At 41.0% G+C, this 20880-nt stretch overlaps 1 protein-coding gene across 1 annotated transcript in view; it reads left to right on the forward strand.

Annotated features, from left to right (window-relative positions):
* LOC122562839 (radial spoke head 14 homolog) overlaps positions 1–20880 on the forward strand; it is a 707211-nt gene that overhangs the window by 39229 nt on the left and 647102 nt on the right. The window contains exon 3 of the mRNA XM_043716094.2: positions 11410–11528. Coding sequence (XP_043572029.2) covers positions 11410–11528 — 119 coding nt within the window. The remainder of the gene's footprint in view (positions 1–11409; positions 11529–20880) is intronic.

Below are 20880 nucleotides of genomic sequence, written 5' to 3' on the forward strand. Positions count from 1 at the left end.
CCAAGAAATTTAGAAGAACTTGTAATTCCAGATAGCTTTAAAACATATTCTGTTAATGAATATAATGAAGAATAATTTTTGCTAGCCGACAGCGGTAGCACCACCTGCAGAATTCTTGTATTTAGAAGAAAAAGGAATGCCGAGTTTCTGAAACAATCAAAAAAGTTATATGTTGATGGAACATTCAAAATTTCCCCACCTCTATTTTCACAAGTTTATGTTATTTTAGGGGAAATACATAAAGGTGTGTTCCCACTGTTATATGCTTTACTCCCAAATAAGTTACGAACAGCATATGATAAATTATTTGAAATGGTTCTGGAAATACAGCCTGAGTGCCGCCCTGACATTATCAACTGTGACTTTGAACTTGTACATCTCGTAGCAGGGGACGCTTTCCGTTGAAATTAAAGAAATTCAGGGAATTAAATGGGTTATTTTCTTTTATTTTAGAAATTTTGAGGAACCACGGTTAGGAGTGGACTAATCACAGACTAAATGCAGTTGATACACAAATAACTACAAACTACTGGAAACTACCCATTAAATAATTCTACAATTATGCTGTTTTTCTTTGATGACTAGTTATCTTATTAATAACTACAAACTACTGGAAACTACCCATTTAATAATTCTACTATTATGTTGATTTTCGTTGATGATAACTGTATATCTGCGCCAAATTAGTTCTGCGCCTAAATGGATCTGTGGCAAAATAGGCTGCGCCAAATAGGCTGTGCCAAAAAGGCTGCGCCAAATGGTCCTAAATCCCAAAGAAGGTCAAAGATGGAGAGATCAGGATGGCAATGTGGTAGAGAACTGAAGCAGTAACTTGGGTGTGCAGTTGCTGAAAAAGTGGAGGCATTTTGAAAATCAGTAATACAGTTTGTATTTTGCTTCTGTAATTTGTGATGGCATGTGGAATAAGTATTTAGAATTTTAAAATTGGTGTTGGGGGAGGTAAATGAACAGTTGTACTATTTCCTCCACTTAAATGGAAGATGTAAAGCTATCAGGTGAAAGACTACAGGGTGATGAAAATTTTAACCAGGTTGATGCATAGGAAACCTTTTCTGCAGAAGGGCAGTATTTAATAATAATTGATAATTTATTGTCTCTCTCTGTGAAACCATTCTGAAAAGTGACATTTAAAACATACATATTTTAGGAAAGATTTCACTCCTGTGTCAACTAAAGACAGTATTACCACATTTCTTGGTGTAGATTATATAAAGAAGGCCTTTATTTTGTGGTTGACTTTACAAATCTGTTTTAAATGAATTTATAGAGTCATAGAGATGTACAGCATGGAAACAGACCCTTCGGTCCAACCTGCCCATGCCGACCAGATATTCCAACCCAATCTAGTCCCACCTGCCAGCACCCGGCCCATGTCCTTCCAAGTCAATGACAAAAAATAACATCTGTGTAGCATATGTGGAAGATCTTGGCCATTTCTAATAAGCGAGAACTTATCATCCTTTTTGCTAACATTCACCAGTATTCCATTGCTGCATCTCCTACCCTGAATATTTTGGGGGACAGATTATGTGATTTGACTAGAACTTTATATGGTCAAGCCAAAAATATTTCACTTTAGACAGTAGGTCAGGGCTAGTTATTCTGCAATAAATGTCACACTTCCTGCATTCCACCACCTGTAAATATCGAGTTAGAAGTGTGATGGAAAATTCTGCATTTTCTTGGATGAGTGTACCTCCAACAATACTTTTAAGTTCTAAACTGTCCAAATCATAACAACCAGCTTACCAGGTATTCAATCAAGTGCTTAAAACACTCATTCCGTTACTAGTGAACTATAGCGACATTGCAGCAACTTATGAAAGCTTCTTTTACAGCAACTCCTAGCGTGCGGCCTCTACCAGCAAGAAAGACATGTACAGCTACCTCCAAGTTTATCTCCTCATAGCTATATATCATCCTCACTTGAATGTATATAATAATCATTCCTTCGTTGTTGCTGTGAGGATCTGGGTGTCCTCATGAGTGAATTGCAGAAAACTAATATGCAGTACAGAAGGATATAAGGAAGGCAAATGGAATTTTGGCATACGTTGCTAAAGATATAGATAATACAAGTAGTGAAACATTACTGCAACTGCATAAGGCATTAGTGAGACAGCATCTGCAGTACTGAATATAATTTCGGTCCCTTTACTTGAGGAGGTGTTAGGTTCTTTTTCCTCAGGTTTTACACACGAGATGCAACTCGTGCACACCAACTTCTGCAAGCAGTTACAGTTTATTAAAGCCTGTACAGGCTAGGTAACCCCCTTTGACACTCTCCGCAGGCGTGCGAAATCGAATCAAAAGAGGCCTTGAACGAAGGAAACACATCCCCTGTATACAGGTCAGTTGGTAATGCTCACAGGTACTCTGGCCGCTCCCCTTGCCCAAAGCCACATGTTACCCCAGGTACAATGGTTGGATGAGGTCATCCTCTGAGATAATGTAAATGTATATGCCCTAAAACCGGGGAATCATTATGAAAATGATTTCCTGACTCCATGATTCCTCAAGACAATGTAGGTGTGATATGCTTCAGTATTGGGAGATGATCACGCAAATGAATTTGAGTGGCTGAGGATGGCTATGAATGGAAGGGACTGAATGAGAGTTTAGTTTGATAATAGCAATAGAATAGTAGTAAATGTATGCCCAAATGAAGTGCATGAATGTCCTGCATGAATGTTGCTCCCATCTACTTCCAGAATGTTCAGCTGCTGGAGAAAGACAGTACAGTTTAACCCTTTAACATTAATGTCCAGAGAGATCGTACTATTTTTGTTTTAACATAACATTTCACCCTTTTATCATGTCATGATAACCACCGAGAAGACATGAGCAGCTTTCATAAGACTCTGACAGCCAGCATTTAAACAGGTTATTGACACACAACATGCAATGATTATAACAACAAAAAATTTTAGTCCATGCAGTAGATAGTGTTTGTAAAATCCTCCCACATGGAAAAAAAAGTTTACTATTAAAGTTCTTAAATCCACAGTCCTTAGTGACCACTCCACCCACTCCAAGTTGAGTGGAAATGAGCCAGTTATCCAAAATCTCCTTCAGTAAAGTCCAACCTAAAAACAAAATCCAGTCGGTCCTTACACACCACTCCACGGAAAAATCTGAATTCTTGGATAAGGGCAGTTAAATACTTAACAAAACTGACAACACTTCCATCCTTACGGAGATGCTTCACATGGGGGATACCAGCACATCCAAGCGTGAAATGCAGCAGTTGCAGATGCAGCAGCAGGCTAGGTGAATGCAGCATTCTTTGCTGCTTCTGCTCCGCTGTTAAATGTAACAAAGCCAACTGGCTCTTTAGATGATAGATTGATCAGTGAACCTTCATATCGCTTAAATGATTGAAAGAGAAAGTAAAGCTCACGTGGTTTAATGTCCAGAGGAAGCATCCTCTTCACTGTTCTAGCTTGTTCACTTTTCATGCTCATGATTGGGGAGCTGATTGAATCTATTGGATCAGGTTGTGGAGGACCAGGTGGTGGTCCGAAAGCACACTTAATCTGTGAATGGAGAAACTCTAGAGACTATATTAACTGTTGAAAGTATCTCTGCATTTCCTCTCTTATTCCTTCCTTGCCAAGGTGGTTATCAGTATGAAGACAGTCACACATTTAACTACACTAAATTGTGTCTGCCTATATCAACACTCTCAGTCATCTTGAAGTCTGTTACTTTTTGTCATTATCAAGTTTTATGTTATCCATAAACTTCTAAATTGTACTGCCTAAACAATTCAGTCAATTATCAACAACAATCATTGGTCCTAAAATCAAACGGGCGACCCCATTCAGGTTAGTCAAAAATTGTTTTCATTTAACAAATTGATACTTGGCCACTGTGAAAGCTGTCAGGAAAAGTATTTCAAAATTCTGGAACAGCAAGAAAACAACAAAATGTTTCCTGTGCTTTAGCCATTGAAGAGGCAGTTTCAGTTCAGATTTAAATCTCAAATATTTATGGGAAATAAATGCAGAATATATTAAAACATGTTCTCCAAATGAAACTTCCCAAATAAAACAGTCAGAATTCCAGTGGCAACTTTGGTAGAGATCAAAATTCTTTGAATTTGCAATATGAAGGGGGCCTATGAAATCTTAACAATAATTGACAGAACTTAAGCAGTTCAGCCTCAAGTTTGAATATTCTCTAAAATCTTAACAAAACATCAAAATTAAAATGCACTCTTCTTTTTGTGAACACTCTGCTTTAAAAAAAACAGCAAAGATATTTTAGTACAATACTCTCACCTGGCTATAGCATGACTACTGACACACTTGTCCCTAGCTTAGAGACTGAGACTCCCACAACAAAAACCTGTAGAAAGCTTCCCTGGTAGTCAATGCACTTCACTGTCGGGATCTGAGTGGACTGGCTCCACTTTCTTCCCCTTTTCCCGGTGATGCCATGTTGTCCTAAAAGTACTTCTAAGGGGAGATGTGGGGGATAAAGGTGATAACTTTAAGAAGGACCAAATTCTGTTTAGATGTTTTTCTTTGAAGTTCCTAACTTTCTAACTTTTATTTGAAATACTCTGGAGCCTCCAATCTCACCACTAGAGGAATCTAAACTCCTTTTTCCAGGGGACCTTAATCCCTTTCTCACTTTACTTCTCACCGGGACTTGAATCCCTTTTCTTACTCTATATGTCTGGGGACTCTAATCCCAATTAAAACCTGAGGGACCGTAACCTCAATCAAACCCCTGGGGTCTCCAACCCCAATCAAAACCCTGGTTCATGCAAAGCGACTCGTTGGTGTGCAAGTTACCTCAAAGATTTTGTCATCATGGAGTCCAAGGAGTCAAGAGATCAACTGAGTGTTAAGTTTAGAGAGAGAGATCAAGATGAATCTTAGCTTGTGGGCCCATCCGTCTCACGCAACCAACACTAGACGATCGCTTATTCAGTCCATCTGGAAGTCCTTTTATGTTGGAGTCCCACCCCTATCACCATATGTTAGGTTCTTTTCCCAAAGTTTCACACACGAGATGCAATTCGCGCACACCAACATCTGCGAAAAGTTAAAGTTTATTAAAGCCTGTATGAGGTAGATGACCCCCTTTGACCCTTCTCGCAGGTGTGCGAAGTCGAGTCAAAAGAGGCCTCGAACAAAGGAAACACAACCCTTTTATATGGGTCAGTTGGTAATGCTCACAGGTTCTCCAGCCACTCCGTATTCTCCTCCCATATAACCACATGTTATCCCAGATACAATTGTGGGATAAGATCATCCTAGGAGATAATGTAAATATAAATGCCCTAATCCTAGGGAATCATTACGCAAGATTCCCAAGAGAATGTAGATGTGATATGCTTTAGTATTGAGGGATGATCATGCAAATGAGTTTGATTGGCTGGGGCTGGCTACGAAAGCATTTCTGAATTGAAGGGACTGAATGAGAGTTTAATTTGATAAAAGCAAGAGAATAGTAGTAAATGGCTGCCCAAATGAAATGTGAGTCATCCATATTCCTGCATGAATGTCGCCCCCCACCCACTTCCCAAATGTTCAGCTACTGGAGAAGGACAGTACAGTTTAACTCTTTAACATTACATTATTGTTCAGAGAGATAATACAATTTAATCTTCTAACATTACAGAAGGACATAGTTATGTTGGAAGCCGTTCTGAGGAGGTTCACAAAATTTGAGTTCAAAGGTAAGGGATTTGTCTCATGAAAAGAGATTGAGCAGTTCAGGCCTTTACTCTTGAGTTTAGAAGAACGAGAGAAGATCTAATTGAGGTATATAAGACGCTAAAGAGGATTGACAAAGTCAGTGTATAAAAAATGTTTCCTCAAGTGAGACAATCTATAATGAGAAATCATAGTTTTAGGATAAAGTGTAGCAGATTTAAAACAGAGAGAAGGAGAAATTACTTTTCTCAAAGGGTTGTGAATCTGTGGAATTCATAACCTCAGGGTGCAGTGGAGTTTCTGGGACATTGAGTGAATTTAAGCAGAGATATTTAATTAGCAATGGGTTGAAGGGAGAGTGGGCAGAGAAGTGGAGTTGAAGCAGATATTGAGATCACCCATAATTATATCAAATGTTGGGACAGGCTCAAGAGGTTGAATTGCTTACTCCTGCTCTTAGTTCTTAATGTTTCATGTCCAGTATGAACTGGATTCGAAAGAAGAGTCATACTGGACTTGAAACATTAACTCTGTTTCTCTCTCTGCAGATGCTGCCAGACCTCTCAGTATCTCTACCACTTTCTGTTCTTTTCAGATTTCCAGCATCTGTATTTTGCTTTTATTTATTTTTAAACAACCGATTCAGACATGTTATGACACCTCTCAAGAATAGGTGGGAATTGAACCCAGGTCTTCAAGCCTAGAGATAGAGACACTACTAGTGCACTACAAACCCCCCCTTTATATTGTTTTTATATAACTCCTGAGGTAATCGAGAATGGTGATACTTACTGCACTTTGTACTTCAGAGCTGGGTTTCCTGGTGGGCAGTGTTTAGAGTCATAGAGATGTACAGCATGGAAACAGACCCTTCAGTCCAACCTGTCCATGCTGACCAGATATCCCAACCCAATCTAGTCCCACCTGCCAGCACCTGGTCCATATCCCTCCAAACCCTTCCTATTCATATACCCATCCAAATGCCTCTTAAATGTTGCAATTGTACCAACATCCACCACTTCCTCTGGCAGCTCATTCCATACCCGTACCACCCTCTGTGTGAAAATGTTGCTCCTTAGGTGTCTTTCATATCTTTTCCCTCTTACCCTAAACCTATGCCCTCTAGTTCTGGACTCCCTGAACCCAGGGAAAAGACTTTTCCTCTTTACCCTATCCATGCCCCTCATAATTTTGTAAACATCTATAAGGTCACCCCTCAGCCTCCGATGCTCCAGGGAAAACAACCCCAGCCTGTTCAGCCTCTCCCTATAGCTCAAATCCTCCAATCCTGACAATCTTTTCTGGACCCTTTCAAGTTTCACAGCATCTTTCCGGAGGAAGGAGACCAGAATTGCACGCAACATTCCAATAGTGGCCTAACCAATGTCCTGTACAGCCGCAACATGACCTCCCAACTTCTGTACTCAATACTCTGACCAATAAAGGAAAGCATACCAAACGCCTTCTTCACTATCCTATCTACCTGCGACTCCACTTTCAAGGAGCTATGAACCTGCACTCCAAGGTCTCTTTGTTCAGCAACACTCCCTAGGACCTTACCATTAAGTGTATAAGTCCTGCTCTGATTTGCTTTCCCAAAATGCAGTACATCGCATTTATCTGAATTAAACTCGATCTGCCACTTCTCAGTCCATTGGCCCATCTGACCAAGATCCTGTTGTAATCTGAGGTAACCCTTTTTGCTGTCCACTACACCTCCAATTTTGGTGTCATCTGCAAACTTACTAACTGTACCTCTTATGCTCGCATCCAAATCATTTATGTAAATGGCAAAAAGTAGAGGACCCAGCACCGATCCTTGTGGCACTCCACTGGTCACAGGCCTCCAGTCTGAAAAACAACCCTCCACCATCACCCTCTGTCTTCTACCTTTGAGCCAGTTCTGTATCCAAATGGCTAGTTCTCCCTGTATTCCGTGAGGTCCAACCTTGCTAATCAGACACCCATGGGGAACCTTGTTGAATGCCTTACTGAAGTCCATATAGATCACATTGACCGCTCTGCCTTCATCAATCCTCTTTGTTACTTCTTCAAAAAACTCAATCAAGTTGTTAGTAAGTTTTAATTTGTTATTTGGGCTATTAGAGAAATTGGTGGTGGGTGTTCAAAATAAAACTGAAAGAGATGGTATTAGGCCTCTTATACTGTGGTAGTGACCTTATTTCTGAGGAGCAGGAGAGTCAACGTTTGAAGGACTTATGCCTGAAACGATGACTCTCCTGTGTCTTGGATGCTGCCTGACCTGCTGTGCTTTTCTAGCACCACACGTTTCGACTGTGTCATAACAACTTTGAACACATTGATTAGTAAATATCTAAAACAGAAAGAGTTGAGTTCTTTTCCTGATGGCCTGTCTCTCTTCCTTGATTGTTCCCTTATTTTTGTTTGCGTTTTGTTACACTGCCTTTGATAGATAGTCATTACCTTTGGATGTTGTGTTAATTTGTTAATTGGATGTCTGGGAATATTTTACATATTAAAAGTAAAAGCTGTGTGCTTCCCAGTGAGGGTTAGCACGTGGACATGGAGGATGTTATGGATCAGACCAAATCCCTCTCAAAATATTCAGATATTGTCTAGATTCTAACTTTTTCTTAGTTTAAAGGTAACTGTAATGTATTGCATTCCAGGTGCAATTTATTGTCAAGCTGCCGGATTTAAAGCAAAACACACTTTATTCATCCACTATAGTTAAAATACAACAAAAGAAAGAAGGAAGTGGAATAATTTAACTCTACTGGAAAATTTACCAGAATAATAGATACAGTAACTATTATGAATTAACTATTCGATTATAGTAACATTCATAAACACACCCTTGGCAAAAGGCGAACTCAGATTATTTCACATGCGACTCCAGTAGCAGGCAGAGAACCCCCAGTTTTTGCCTGTAACCAAGAGAAGGAAGAAATAACTTTCACTTCTTCAAGACCTCAACAACTCCTGAAAGCTAAACTAAAAATCCTGATTCTGTGGGTGGAAGCTTGACCATACCCATTCAGGCTGCTTTTATTGTTCCAACTATAAAAAAACCCCCAAGGCTTCACAAGTTGTTTATCTTCTCATAGACCATTTGTCACCTGTGCCCCAATCTCTGTCTGAAAGAAACCCAGAACAAAACGCACCTCTTAAAGCCACAATATCGTCACAAAGGGAGAAATGGAATCTGTGTTTGTGCCAAATAATAGATCTACAATAAAACCCTTGTTGATCTCAGAAAATATTTTGCTGCCTAATTCAACATACTGATAGCAATCTGTTAAACGCAGACCATTCCTGAAGATCAGAAATAGGCAGCATTACACTTGGAAAAGAACAGCCTTGAAGCTGCAGTCACCATTTTATAAAGCTTGCAACCACTTTACATGTTATCTTATATGGCAAGGGGGATGGAGTATAAAAGCTGGGAAAATTTTATAACAGTTGTACAGGGCATTGGTGAGGGTGCTTGGATAACTAGGTTGATTCCTAGGATAAAGATGTTGTATTACAAGGCAAGATTGAACATAGAATGTAGAAAAGTACAGCACAGAACAGGCCCTTTGGCCAAAAATATTGTGCCGAGGTTTAATCCTAATTTAATATATAATAACTTAACCTAAGCACCCGTCAACTCACTGCTGTCCATGTGCCTGTCCAGCAGTCGTTTAAGTGTCCCTAATGGCTCTGCTTCCACCACCACCACTGGCAACCAATTCCTTGCATTCACAACTCTCTGTGTAAAGAACCTACCTCTGACATCTCCTCTATACCTTTCCCCTAAGATCTTAAAACTATGACCCCTCATATCCATCAATCCTGCCCTGGGGAAGAGTCTCTGGCTATTGACTCTATCTATTCCTCTCATTATCTTGTATACCTCGATCAGGTCACCTCTCTTCCTCCTTCTCTCCAGACCGAAAAGTCCAAGCTTAGTCAACCTCTCTTCATAAGGCAAGCCCTTCAGTCCAGGCAGCATTCTGGTAAACCTTCTTTGCATCTTCTCCAAAGCCTCTGTATCTTTCCTATAGTAGGGTGACCAGAACTGGACACAATATTCCAAGTGTGGTCTCACCAGGGACTTGTAGAGCTGTAGCAAAATCTTGCGGCTCTTAAACTCGATCCCCCTGTTAATGAAAGCCAAAACACCATGTGCTTTCTTCGCAACCCTATCCACTTGGGTGGCAACTTTGAGGGATCTATGTACGTACACACCCAGATCCCTCTGTTTCTCCACACTACCTAGAATCCTGTCTTTAATCCTATATTTAGCGTTCGAGTTCGACCTTCCAAAATGCATCACTTTGCATTTATCGAGGTTGAACTCCATCTGCCATTTCTCAGCCCAGCTCTGCATCCTGTCTATGTCGCACTGCAGTCTGCAATAGCCCTCGATACTATTTGTGTCATCTGCAAATTTACTAACCCATCCCTCAACCTCCTCGTACAAGTCATTTATAAAAACTGCGAAGAGCAGAGGCCCAAGAACAAAGCCCTGCGGGGCTCCACTCAACACTGACCTCCAGGCAGAATACTTTCCATCTACAGCCACTCTCTGCCTTCTGTCAACCAACCAATTCTGAATCCAGATAGCCAAATCTCCCTGTATTCCATACTTCCTGACTTTATGAATGAGCATGTGGGGATATATTCATTGGATTTTATAAGAATGAGAGGTAATCTTATTGAAACATATAATTTAGAACTGAGGAAAACATTTTACAAATAAGGATTCTTCAGTTTGAGATGGCGATGAGGACGAATTTCTCTCAGTATTGGTTGTGCCTTTTTGAATTCTCCTTCACAAAGAACAGTGGAATTGGTACATTGAGTATATTCAATGCTGATTTTTGATCGACAAAGCAGTCAAGGTTTATGGGGGCTGGCAGGAAAATGAAGTTAAGGCAATAATAGATCACTCATGATCATTTTGAATGTTGCAACAGGTTTGATGGAATGAATAGCCTACTGTTTAAGATCTTGTATTTTACAATACGGTGCTGGCTGGTGCAGAAACCAAGGAAACCCAAATGATGGGATTCTCATTTGTTGTCATTTTCCAACATGCAGGAAAGGAGTGAATAGTTGCAGCCCTGGTGGAAATGTTGGAATGGAGGTCTAGGATGGAATGGTGAGAGGATGATTGACAAAACCGGCTGAATTCCTCCCCTTATGTGTTGCTGTCCTGCTCCAATTTGTAGACTATTGAGGGGGGACAATCCTGATTTTAGCTGTGTTCCCTTGTAATATTCTTCATATTGAAGTATTTCTATTTGATTATATCATGAAAAAGGAACAGTGACAATGGCTTGAGACATGCTGCCATGCTTCCTTTCAGATACAAAAGCAAATGATAAGAATTACAGAACAGTGCACAAAATAAAACTGTGCTGTAGCCACATTGTATGTGTGAAAGCCATTCTGAAAGTCATAGAGATTTCTCCAAACTGAAAATAGCTGAACACAATGCTGGAATTTAAAAATAATTCCAGTGAATGTAGGTACACTTTCTTTCTGGTAAACCTATGATGCATATAAGTCAACTGCTTATGAAGCATTACAAATAAAATGTTATTGTGTCTCTATGAAATATTATCTAATTGCGAGAAAATGTCTTTATATTTTCAGTGATAAGCAGGTAACAGCTAAACTTGTGTTTATATCAAGTTTGTTGTACAATGTTTTTATTCTTATTTATTCTTTGCTTTCTTTTCTTCAGGTTTGCATTTTTGGAAAATGATGTCATTATTCCATTGTCTGAGCTGCTTAATGATCCTGAGGACATCTGCCGCAAAAACTTGCACATGGTTTTGGAGATGTTCTCACAAATCCCTGCAGGTAGGAATATAAATGTAACAGACTGAACAGAAAAGGTGTATTGAGAAAAGGAATAAATATTGTTAGTATCATCTATGCTCTTAAAATTTGACACAAAAGTTTTATTGTTTGGGAAATTGATATTTCGAGTGCTGAATTAATATTTGAACTTCCCTAAAACTGGATAGTGTTACTAATGGTATGCATCTTTCCAGTATTATCCGCTAACAATATTTAATTCTTAGATGGAAAACTAAAATTTATGTGTTTTGTTTCTTGCTCTGCCTGCTGATCCCCATATGACCTACTGAATTATTGAGAATGCATCGTGGTTAGTTGTGACCAATTATTTTCTCATGATTGAGGAAGATGGCACAGATTGGTAGATACTACTGTAGCATTTGAAGTGCGATTATATCACATGGCTATAGCGTTGTTATATTTTTCCATGCATCGTTCAGGCATGTTTTGGTGGATAGTATGACAAGTATGAGTAATTTGGAATGAATTGCTTTATTAAATGGATCAGTTGTACTTGTGACAATTCTTGCCTTTTGAGTAGCAAAACCCTTCTTTTTGAACATTTGCACACATTTACCTGGCTTTTGCATCATAAAAACAAAAGATTCTTTATCTCTTATGCATTTGAATAAAAGAAACAAAAGAGCAATGAGAGGCCATAGATATTTTTTAAAACACTGAAGCTGTGAGTACAGCTTGCTTTTTTAAAGGTTAGGTTGAAATTGTGATAAAACTATATTCTTGTACTTGTGTGGGTCTGGAATTGAAGAAAGATTATGCAACATCTATTTCCCATTATTTATAGAGTTAATACTGGAGTGAACAAGAAAAGAATTGTATTGGCCTTTTAAAGCTGTGAGGATTTGTTAGAGTCTATAGAAAATAAAAGTTACTTTTGCTTGGGTAACCATCGATGTGGTAAGTTAGGTGGATGCTGGAGTGGAACATAAACATCCACATGAACTGGTTGAGTCAAATGACCTGTTTCTGTGTCTTACCTCCTGTGTAATATTATATAAGTAAATAAAATCTAGAAAAAGGGGGAGTTTGCAGATATGAAAAGCACTGAAAAAAACAGCCCATATTTGTATTTGAAAGAGATGTCACTTAATTTTATTTCAAATTTCCAGCATCCTTTAATATTTTATTTTTGTTGTCATGTAATCAATACCATTTTTCATCCTTTAAGGAAAAACAACCTTGAATATTTGAAGCAGAGGAATTTCTAAGTTGATGAAGAGAGGGTGGGTTCGGTGTGATCAGTTTTGGATTTCTCTTATAAAGCTCAATGAAATGATGGCCGTAATCAACTTTTATGGTGTTGTGAATACTTGTATGGTTCAGGTGTTGGTGTTTGATTTCTGTGCAATTACATCAAAGTTCACCCAAATTGTCATAAATGCATGTCTGTGTCTTATAGTTAGGAAGAACTGAACTCAACAGATAAATCAATAGATTCAGCATTTGAGTCAAGTATTTGAGATGGTGATTGCAAGCTGTAAATCACAAGGCTCTAGCAGTTATGTGCTTGAAACAGGAGATGAAAATATATCTAAACTAGATTTCATTTCCAGTAAATACAGTTTAGTTTGTATAAAAAAACTAAAACATATATTTTGCACAAAATAACATTACAAATGCCTTCTGAAATAATGTTTAAGTCTAAAAGGTATTCCCAAATTCAGAACTGTAAGCTCTACAATAAGTTATTCTTATGTATAGGTATGTTAGCAGTGCATGATTGTAAATTTGATAATGCTGTATTTAATATTCAGTTTTTAAAGAATTATATATACTAACAGTATTATATTAGTATTATATCTACAGTATGAATATCTCTGTACAGAATGAAGAACTAACTATCTTATTGCTTTGAATTTGCAGTTTTTAAATAACGTCCTGTTTAGATTATTGGTATATAAAAGCCCAGTTGTGCACAACCACTGTGAACTAATATCGTTAATTGAAATTGACCACATGTTGAGAGGTTTACCTATGTTTTTGCTAATTCTTTTATGGGATTGTATTGTTTGCAAGATTAACAAGTTACCCTTGAGGAGGTGGTGAGTACACTCAGAATGCTGTGAGAAAGGGAGTTCTAGGATTTGCATCCAGCAACAATGAAGGAAGGTTGAAATTGTCCCAAATCACAGTGGCTTGGTAGGAAACATCTGGATCACATTCCCACACATCTGCTGCCCTTGCCCCTCTTGGTGATAGAGGTTGTATGTTTGCAAGGTACTGTTGTATGTGATTGGAGAGCTGTTATGGTGTATCCTCATTCAGCTACAACTGTAGCAGTGATGTGGCAATCTGTTTTGTCCTGAATGGTGTTAAATGTCTTGATTGTTCTTGGAACCATACACATTCCACCACATTCCTCATTTGCTTTTTGTAAATTGTAGGTAGACATTGCAAAACAGGATGTGTTTTACTTGAAGCAGAATTTGTAGCCTCTGACTTACTATTGCAGCCACAATATTAAGATGGCCTGTCCAGTTCAGATTCTGGTCAATAATAACTTTCCAAGATGTTGACAGTGGGAGATTCAGTGATGGAAATATGATTAAGTGCCAAGGGGAGATTGTTAGATTATTCTAGTTTGTAGATGGCCATTGCTTGGCACTTTTGTGGCACGAATATTGTTTGCCACTTATCAGCTCATGCCAAAACGGTGTTCAGGTTTTGAAGTACAGTATATTTTGTTATTCTTGGTGAGAAGTGATATGTCAACTCCCTTCTTTTAAGTGCACTCAGTTAGCTACAACAACAATTTTTAATTTTTTTGTAGCTTACATCTATCACACTTCAATTCAAATGTAAGTTTGCTTGATTAAAAAAATGAATTAGCCAATATGGTTTTCTTGAGTGAAAGGAAAGAAATGATATTATCTACTAAACCCAAGAAAATAATACAATGTGACGTCAAGCACAGGTATAAAGTTTTGAAAAAAGGGAGGAGGTACAGCACAATAGGATGATAAAGGATATGTAGTTTAAATAATCCTCAGAGTTCTTAATTGTTAAAATTGTTCCCGAGAATGTGGCTGTTTAGTTTGTCTTATGTTCTCAGCAGTAGTGAAATCTGTAAAATGCTGAGCTTCTTGGATATTTTTCTGATTTGTTTAATCACTGGTACTGACTTTTGACATATTGAAAAGAAAACAAGAAGAGAGGGGGTCTTCCTCCTTGCTGTTACCAATTCATATTCTTTCTCTCTCTTTGTTGCTGTGCTAAGCAGGTACTGAAATATGATGCATTTGCATTCCTAAATCTGGTTCCATTGTATTTCCAATCTGGATAGCTGTATGCTACCTTTTCATGTCTAATATGTGCAATTTCTCATACAAGTGTAGATTAAAACAGGAGACATGAGTTTCTTAACACATTAATCAATTGACTGGTTTCAATTACTTCCATCTCCCCACTGCTTTGAATCCCCCCCCCCCGCCAGACTAGTTTAAGCCATTGTAATTAGCTCTAGCATATCTTCCCACCAAGATATTGGTCCCCTCCAGTTCATGTATCTCCCGTCCCTCTTTTTTGGGTCACCCCAGAAGAGATCCCAATGATTCAAAAATCTAAATTCCTGCTCCCTGAACCAACTGTCAAGCCATGCATTTATCTGCTACATCCTTCGATAACTACACCCGCCAATGCATGTAGTCCACAATTTACTACCCTTAAGGTTCTGCATTTTAACCTTCTGTCTGTCTCCCTATAACCACTCTTCAGGACCTCATCCCTTTTCCTATCTGTGTTGTTGATACCACCAAGTACAACAACCTATGGCTACTCACCTTCCCTTACGAATTTACTGCAACCACTGAGAGACATCCATGACCCTGACACCAGGGAGGCAACACACCATCCTAGAGTCTTGACTGCAGCCACAGAAATGCCTCTTTGTGCCCCTGACTAGTGAGTCTCATACAACTAATGCTTGCTTGGACTTTGTCTGACCCTGGTCTCCAGCAGAGCCTGTGTGGTGCCACTGGACTGCCTTCTGCTGATGTACTCCCTGAGAGACTATTGCTCCCAACAGCATCCAGAACAGTAGACCTACTAGAGAGGGGAATAGCCACAGGAGACTCCTGCACTACCTGCCTGCCTCTCCTGGTGGTCATCCATCTACCTGACTGAATCCATGGTGTGACCGTATCCCTGTAATTATCTATCTATCAATCGCACTGTCTACCCCCTGTATGCTCTTCAGTGTGTCCAGCTGTCTCTCCAATCGAACCGGTCACATTTCCTACAGACATAGTTGTCAGGGATACTAGAATGCTCCCATGTCTGGAATGAGGAGCACACCACCTCCCTTACTGCCATCTCTGCCCCTTTACACTAAGACAAAGAACAGAATCTTATCTTGCCTTTCACTCATTGCTGATTGCCTTCCTCACTGAACCCACACCCTGCCCCCCCGGCGGGCGGGTTGCTTCCTGGCAAGGAGAAGGAAAATTCCAGTTTCAAACCTCCGCTGCCTTGCTTGCCTTGTGGGAAAGGCTTCAGGAGTAAACCTCGAGGAAAAATCCAGGGCCGCAGCCCCGAAGGCGGTTCATCGTTACCTACAACCTCATTCTGGCAGCTCCTGCGACGCCGCTGGTACCAACTGTAATGGCATTGCAGTTCCTTTGGATTAGTCAGTGTTGTGGAGAGGGGGAGCGTACTTCATGGGCAAAAGCATGTTCCCCATACCACACCGCCTAGGCTTGTATCCTACCACCACTGCACCTGGAGAGGACACTCCGACTTCGCCTGCAATGTCAACATAATACTAGATTGGCATAGAGCGTGACACCAGGGGTTGCTCAAGGTGGTAGGAAGGATTTTTGGATCCCACTGGATAGCTATTGTCTGTCTCAAGCTGAGAAGCCCCCAGCCAGGAAGTGCTGTCCCACCACAATCTGCTATTCTCATGGCGTGCATGGGGATTAGGAACTATCGGAACAGCAAATTGTAAACACCAAGCAACAAACGAAAACAACAAAAGAGACCGGCTCTAAAACTGGGAAGTTGAAACATCTGGACAATAATGACCAGCCTCTCAGAAAACCTCCAGGACATCAGCGACTTGAGGAAATCAGCTGTCAGAAATAACGAGCTCAAGAGACTCAATGTCGCGCTCCAAGAAACAAGGCTAGCAGAGGCGGGCTCACTGAAAGAGAAGGACTACACATTTTACTGGCTGGGGAAGGGCTGTGATGAGCCCAGAGAGCACGGAGTTGGCTTTGCAGTAAAGAACAGCCTGATGAACATGGTAGAACCAGGCATCAATGGTTCAGTGAGTCTTTGCTTCAACACCACCACAGGCCTAGTCACCCTTGTCAGCGTGACTGCCCCAACACTGCCCTCCATGGCAGACACAAGGATGAGCTGTATGACAATCTTGCACCCCTCATGAGCAGCATATTCTAGGAAGGTGTAACTTGTTCTTCTGGGCAACTTCAATGCCAGAGTGGGTGCAGCCTACTTATGGCCTTCCTGCCTTGGGCATTTTGGTGTGGGCAAAATGAATGAGAATGGACAGCGACTGTTCAAGCTGTGCCATTACCACAATTGTACATCACTAACTTCTACTTCCAGACAAAGCCTTAGCACAAGGTTTCCTGGAGACAGCCGCACTCAAAGCATTGGCACCAACTTGATCTGATCCTAGTTAGGTGTGTTGCCATCAAACATGTTCTCCGTGCATGCTCTTACGATAGTGTGGACTGTGACACAGACCACTCTTAGTGTGTTGCAAGATTAGGCTGCAACCTAAGAGGTTCCATCACACTAAGTAACAGGGGAACCCTTGCATCAACGTCAGCAAGATGTCCCAGCCAGACCTTGTGTAATAGTTCTCAAAGGCTTTCAAGAGAGAATTCTTGAGATGTGATCTTCTCCGTTTGCCAAGTGCCTCGTGACACGGACGCTCTGCCACAGAGAAGTGGGAAACCTTGCGGGATACCATGTACGACACATCTCTGGCTATCTTTGGGAAGAAGACCTGCAAGACAAATGACTGATTTGAGGCCAGGGCAACCGAGATGACCCCCATCGTTGAAGCCAAGTGTGTTGCCCTAGTTGAGTACAAGTGGTCAGCTTGCAGGAGGAACCTGCAGATTCTCAGGGCTGCCGGAATAAGTTACAGCAGACTGCCAGGCATTGTGCTAACGAGTACTGGATACAGACAATCAAGGAAATTCAAGTGGCTGTTATAACGGGGAACATTAGGGGAATGTACAATGGCATCAAGAAGACACAAGGACCAGCTCAGAGTAAGACAGCCCCCCTCAAATCATCTACGGGGGAAGTAATCACAAAGGCCAGCAGATAGAGAGGTATGTTGAACACTACTCTGATCTCTACTCCAGAGAGTATACCATGTCCGCTTCAGCACTTGATTCCATCACGTGCTTGCCGACTATGGACGAGCTAGATGCAGAGCCAATAGGAAAGCCATTGACAGCCTGGCCTCAGGTAAGGCCCTGGGTAGCGACGGGATTGTTGATCTGATCAATTGCTGCAAGATTAGCTTACTGTTCACATTGCATGAGGTCTTGCCAGTGCTAGCAAGAAGGAGCTGTACCACAGGAGCTGTACCATGAGGGATGCCAAGATCATTGCCCTCTCCAAGAACAAGGACGAGAGAAGCGACTGCAACAACTACAAGGCATCTCTCTCCTCAACACTATCAGCAATGTCTTTGCTCTGGTCATCTTGACTTGCCTGCAGAAACTGCCAGAATATGTATACCCAGAGTCATAGTGTGGCTTCCGAGCTAAAAGGTCAACAATAGATGTGATCTTCTCCGTTTGCCAAGTGCAGACAACAGAAAATGCCCTTGTATGTTGCTTTCATCAACTTCAGCAAGGCGTTCGACCTGGTCAGCAGAATCAGCCTTTTCAAGGTTCTCTTAAAAATCGGCTGCCCACCGAAATTGCTTAGCATAATAGAATCCTTCCATAGTAACATGAAGGAGAAAGTATAGTTCAATGGCAGCTCTTCTGAGCCCTTCAACATCCGCAGCAGCGTCAAACAAAGGCTGTGTCCTCACTTCCACATTTTTTGGGATTTCTTTTGCTGTGCTCCTGAAACATGCCTTTGGCACTGCAATGGAGGGGATTTACCCATACACTAGATCAGACGGCAGGGTCTTCAACCTGGCCCACCTTGGAGCCAAAACAAAGTATGCATGGCACTCATCAGGGACATGCTGTTTGTCAATGATGCTGCAGTTGCAACACACACCCAGCAGGAACCCCAGTTACTGATAGACCGTCTCTCTCACGCTTGCAAGGATTTCAGGCTGACTATCAGTCTGAAGAAGATGAGCGTCCTGGGACAGGACACAGTGGCACCGCCGCTCATCACTATTGATGACTACAAACTCGGTGTCCCATCCATCAGTTTACTTATCTTGGCATTACCATCACTAATAACCTCTCCTTGGACACAGAGATCAACAAGAGCATCGGGAAAGCAGCCTCAACATTTGCTCGCCTCACGACTCGAGTATGGACAAATCCAAAGCTGACAGTGAAGACAAAAATGTCAACACCTGTGTCATAAGCACACTGCTGTACGACAGTGAAACATGGACTACATATGCCAGACAGGAAAGAAGACTGAACACCTTCCACTTGAGGAGTATCCACCTTATCTTGGCCATATCCTGGCAAGACAGTGTGTCCAAAGTAGTGGTCCTAGCTTGCGCTGGCCTTCCCAGTATGTACACTCTGCTCAGGCAGCATAAACTGCACTGACTGGGCCATGTCCACCACATGAAGGACGGCTGCATCCCAACGGATATCCTCTATGGAGAGCTTGCATCCGGGAAGAGACCCATTGGGCGTCCCGAGCTGTGCTACAAGGACGTCTGCATGAGGGACATGAAGGCACTTGATATTGTTATGGAGTTCTGGGAAGGGCTTGCAGCTGACTGCACGAGATGGAGAAGCACGTTGAAGCAATATGTCATCATGGATAGAGCTAAGAAATTCTAAGGGTAGAAAGACCCTAATGGGAGTTATCTACAGGCCCCCAAACAGTAGCCTGGATGTAGTGTGTAAGTTGAATAAGGAGCTAAAATAGGCCTATCGCAAAGATATTACTCCAGTTGTTATGGGGGATTTCAACATGCAGGTAGACTGGGAGAATCAGGATGGTACTGGACCCCAAGAAAGGGAGTTTGTGGCGTGCCTCCGAGATGGATTCTTAGAACAGCTTGTGCTGGATATACCAGGGAGAAAGCAATTCTGGATCTGGTGTTGTGCAACGAACCGGATTTGATCAGGGACCTCGTAGTAAAGGAGCCATTAGGAGATAGTGACCACAATACAATAAGCTTTAATCTGCAGTTTGAAAGGGAGAGGGGAGAATCAGAAGTGACAATATTTCAGTTGAATAAGGAGAACTATGGAGCTATGAGGGAGGAGCTGGCCAAAGTTCAATGGTGCAATACCCTAGCAGGGATGGCAGTGGAACAACAATGGCAGGTATTTCTGGGTATAATGCAGAAGATGCAAGGTCAGTTCATTCCAAAAAGGAAGAAAGATCCTAAGGGGAGGCAGGGATGGCTGTGGCTGACGAGGGAAGTTAAGGATTATATAAAGACAAAAGGGAAAAAGTATAACATAGCAAAGATGAGTGGGAAATCGGAGGACTGGGAAGTTTTTAAAGAACAATAGAGGATAACTAAAATGGAAAGATGCAAAGAAAAAATAAGGTACGAAGGTAAACTGGCCAAAAATATAAAGGAGGATAGCAAAGGTTTTTTTAGGTATGTGAAAAAAATGGTTAAGACTAAAATTGGGTCCTTGAAGACAGAAACGGGTGAATTTATTATGGGAACAAAGAAATCGCAGAAGAGTTGAATTGGTACTTTAGATCTGTCTTCACTGGGGAAGACACGAGCAATCTCCCAGATGTAATAGTGGTTGAAGGACCTGAACTGAAGGAAATTTATATTAAGCAGGAAATGGTGTTGGAAAGACTGTTAGGTCAGAAGGCTGATAAGTCCCCGGGAACTTATGGTCTGCATCCCAGGGTACTGAAGGAGGTGGCTGTAGAAATCGTGGATGCATTGGTGATCATTTTCTAATGTTCTATAGATTCAGGATCAGTTCCTGCGGATTGGAGGGTGGCTAATGTTGTCCCACATTTTAAGAAAGGAGGGAGAAAGAAAACAGAGAATTATAGACCAGTTAGTCTGACCTCAGTGGGGGAAAAATGCTGGAGTCAATTATGAAGGACGAAATTATGACACATCTGGATAGCAGTAACAGGATAGGTCAGAGTTAGCATGGATTTATGAAGGGGAAATCATGCTTGACTAATCTTCTGGAATTTTTTGAGGATGTAA

The sequence above is a fragment of the Chiloscyllium plagiosum genome, unplaced genomic scaffold (assembly GCF_037043375.1).
Source record: "Chiloscyllium plagiosum isolate Xiang-an unplaced genomic scaffold, Cpla_swu_hap1 HiC_scaffold_24, whole genome shotgun sequence".
NCBI classification, from domain to species: Eukaryota; Metazoa; Chordata; class Chondrichthyes; order Orectolobiformes; family Hemiscylliidae; genus Chiloscyllium; species Chiloscyllium plagiosum.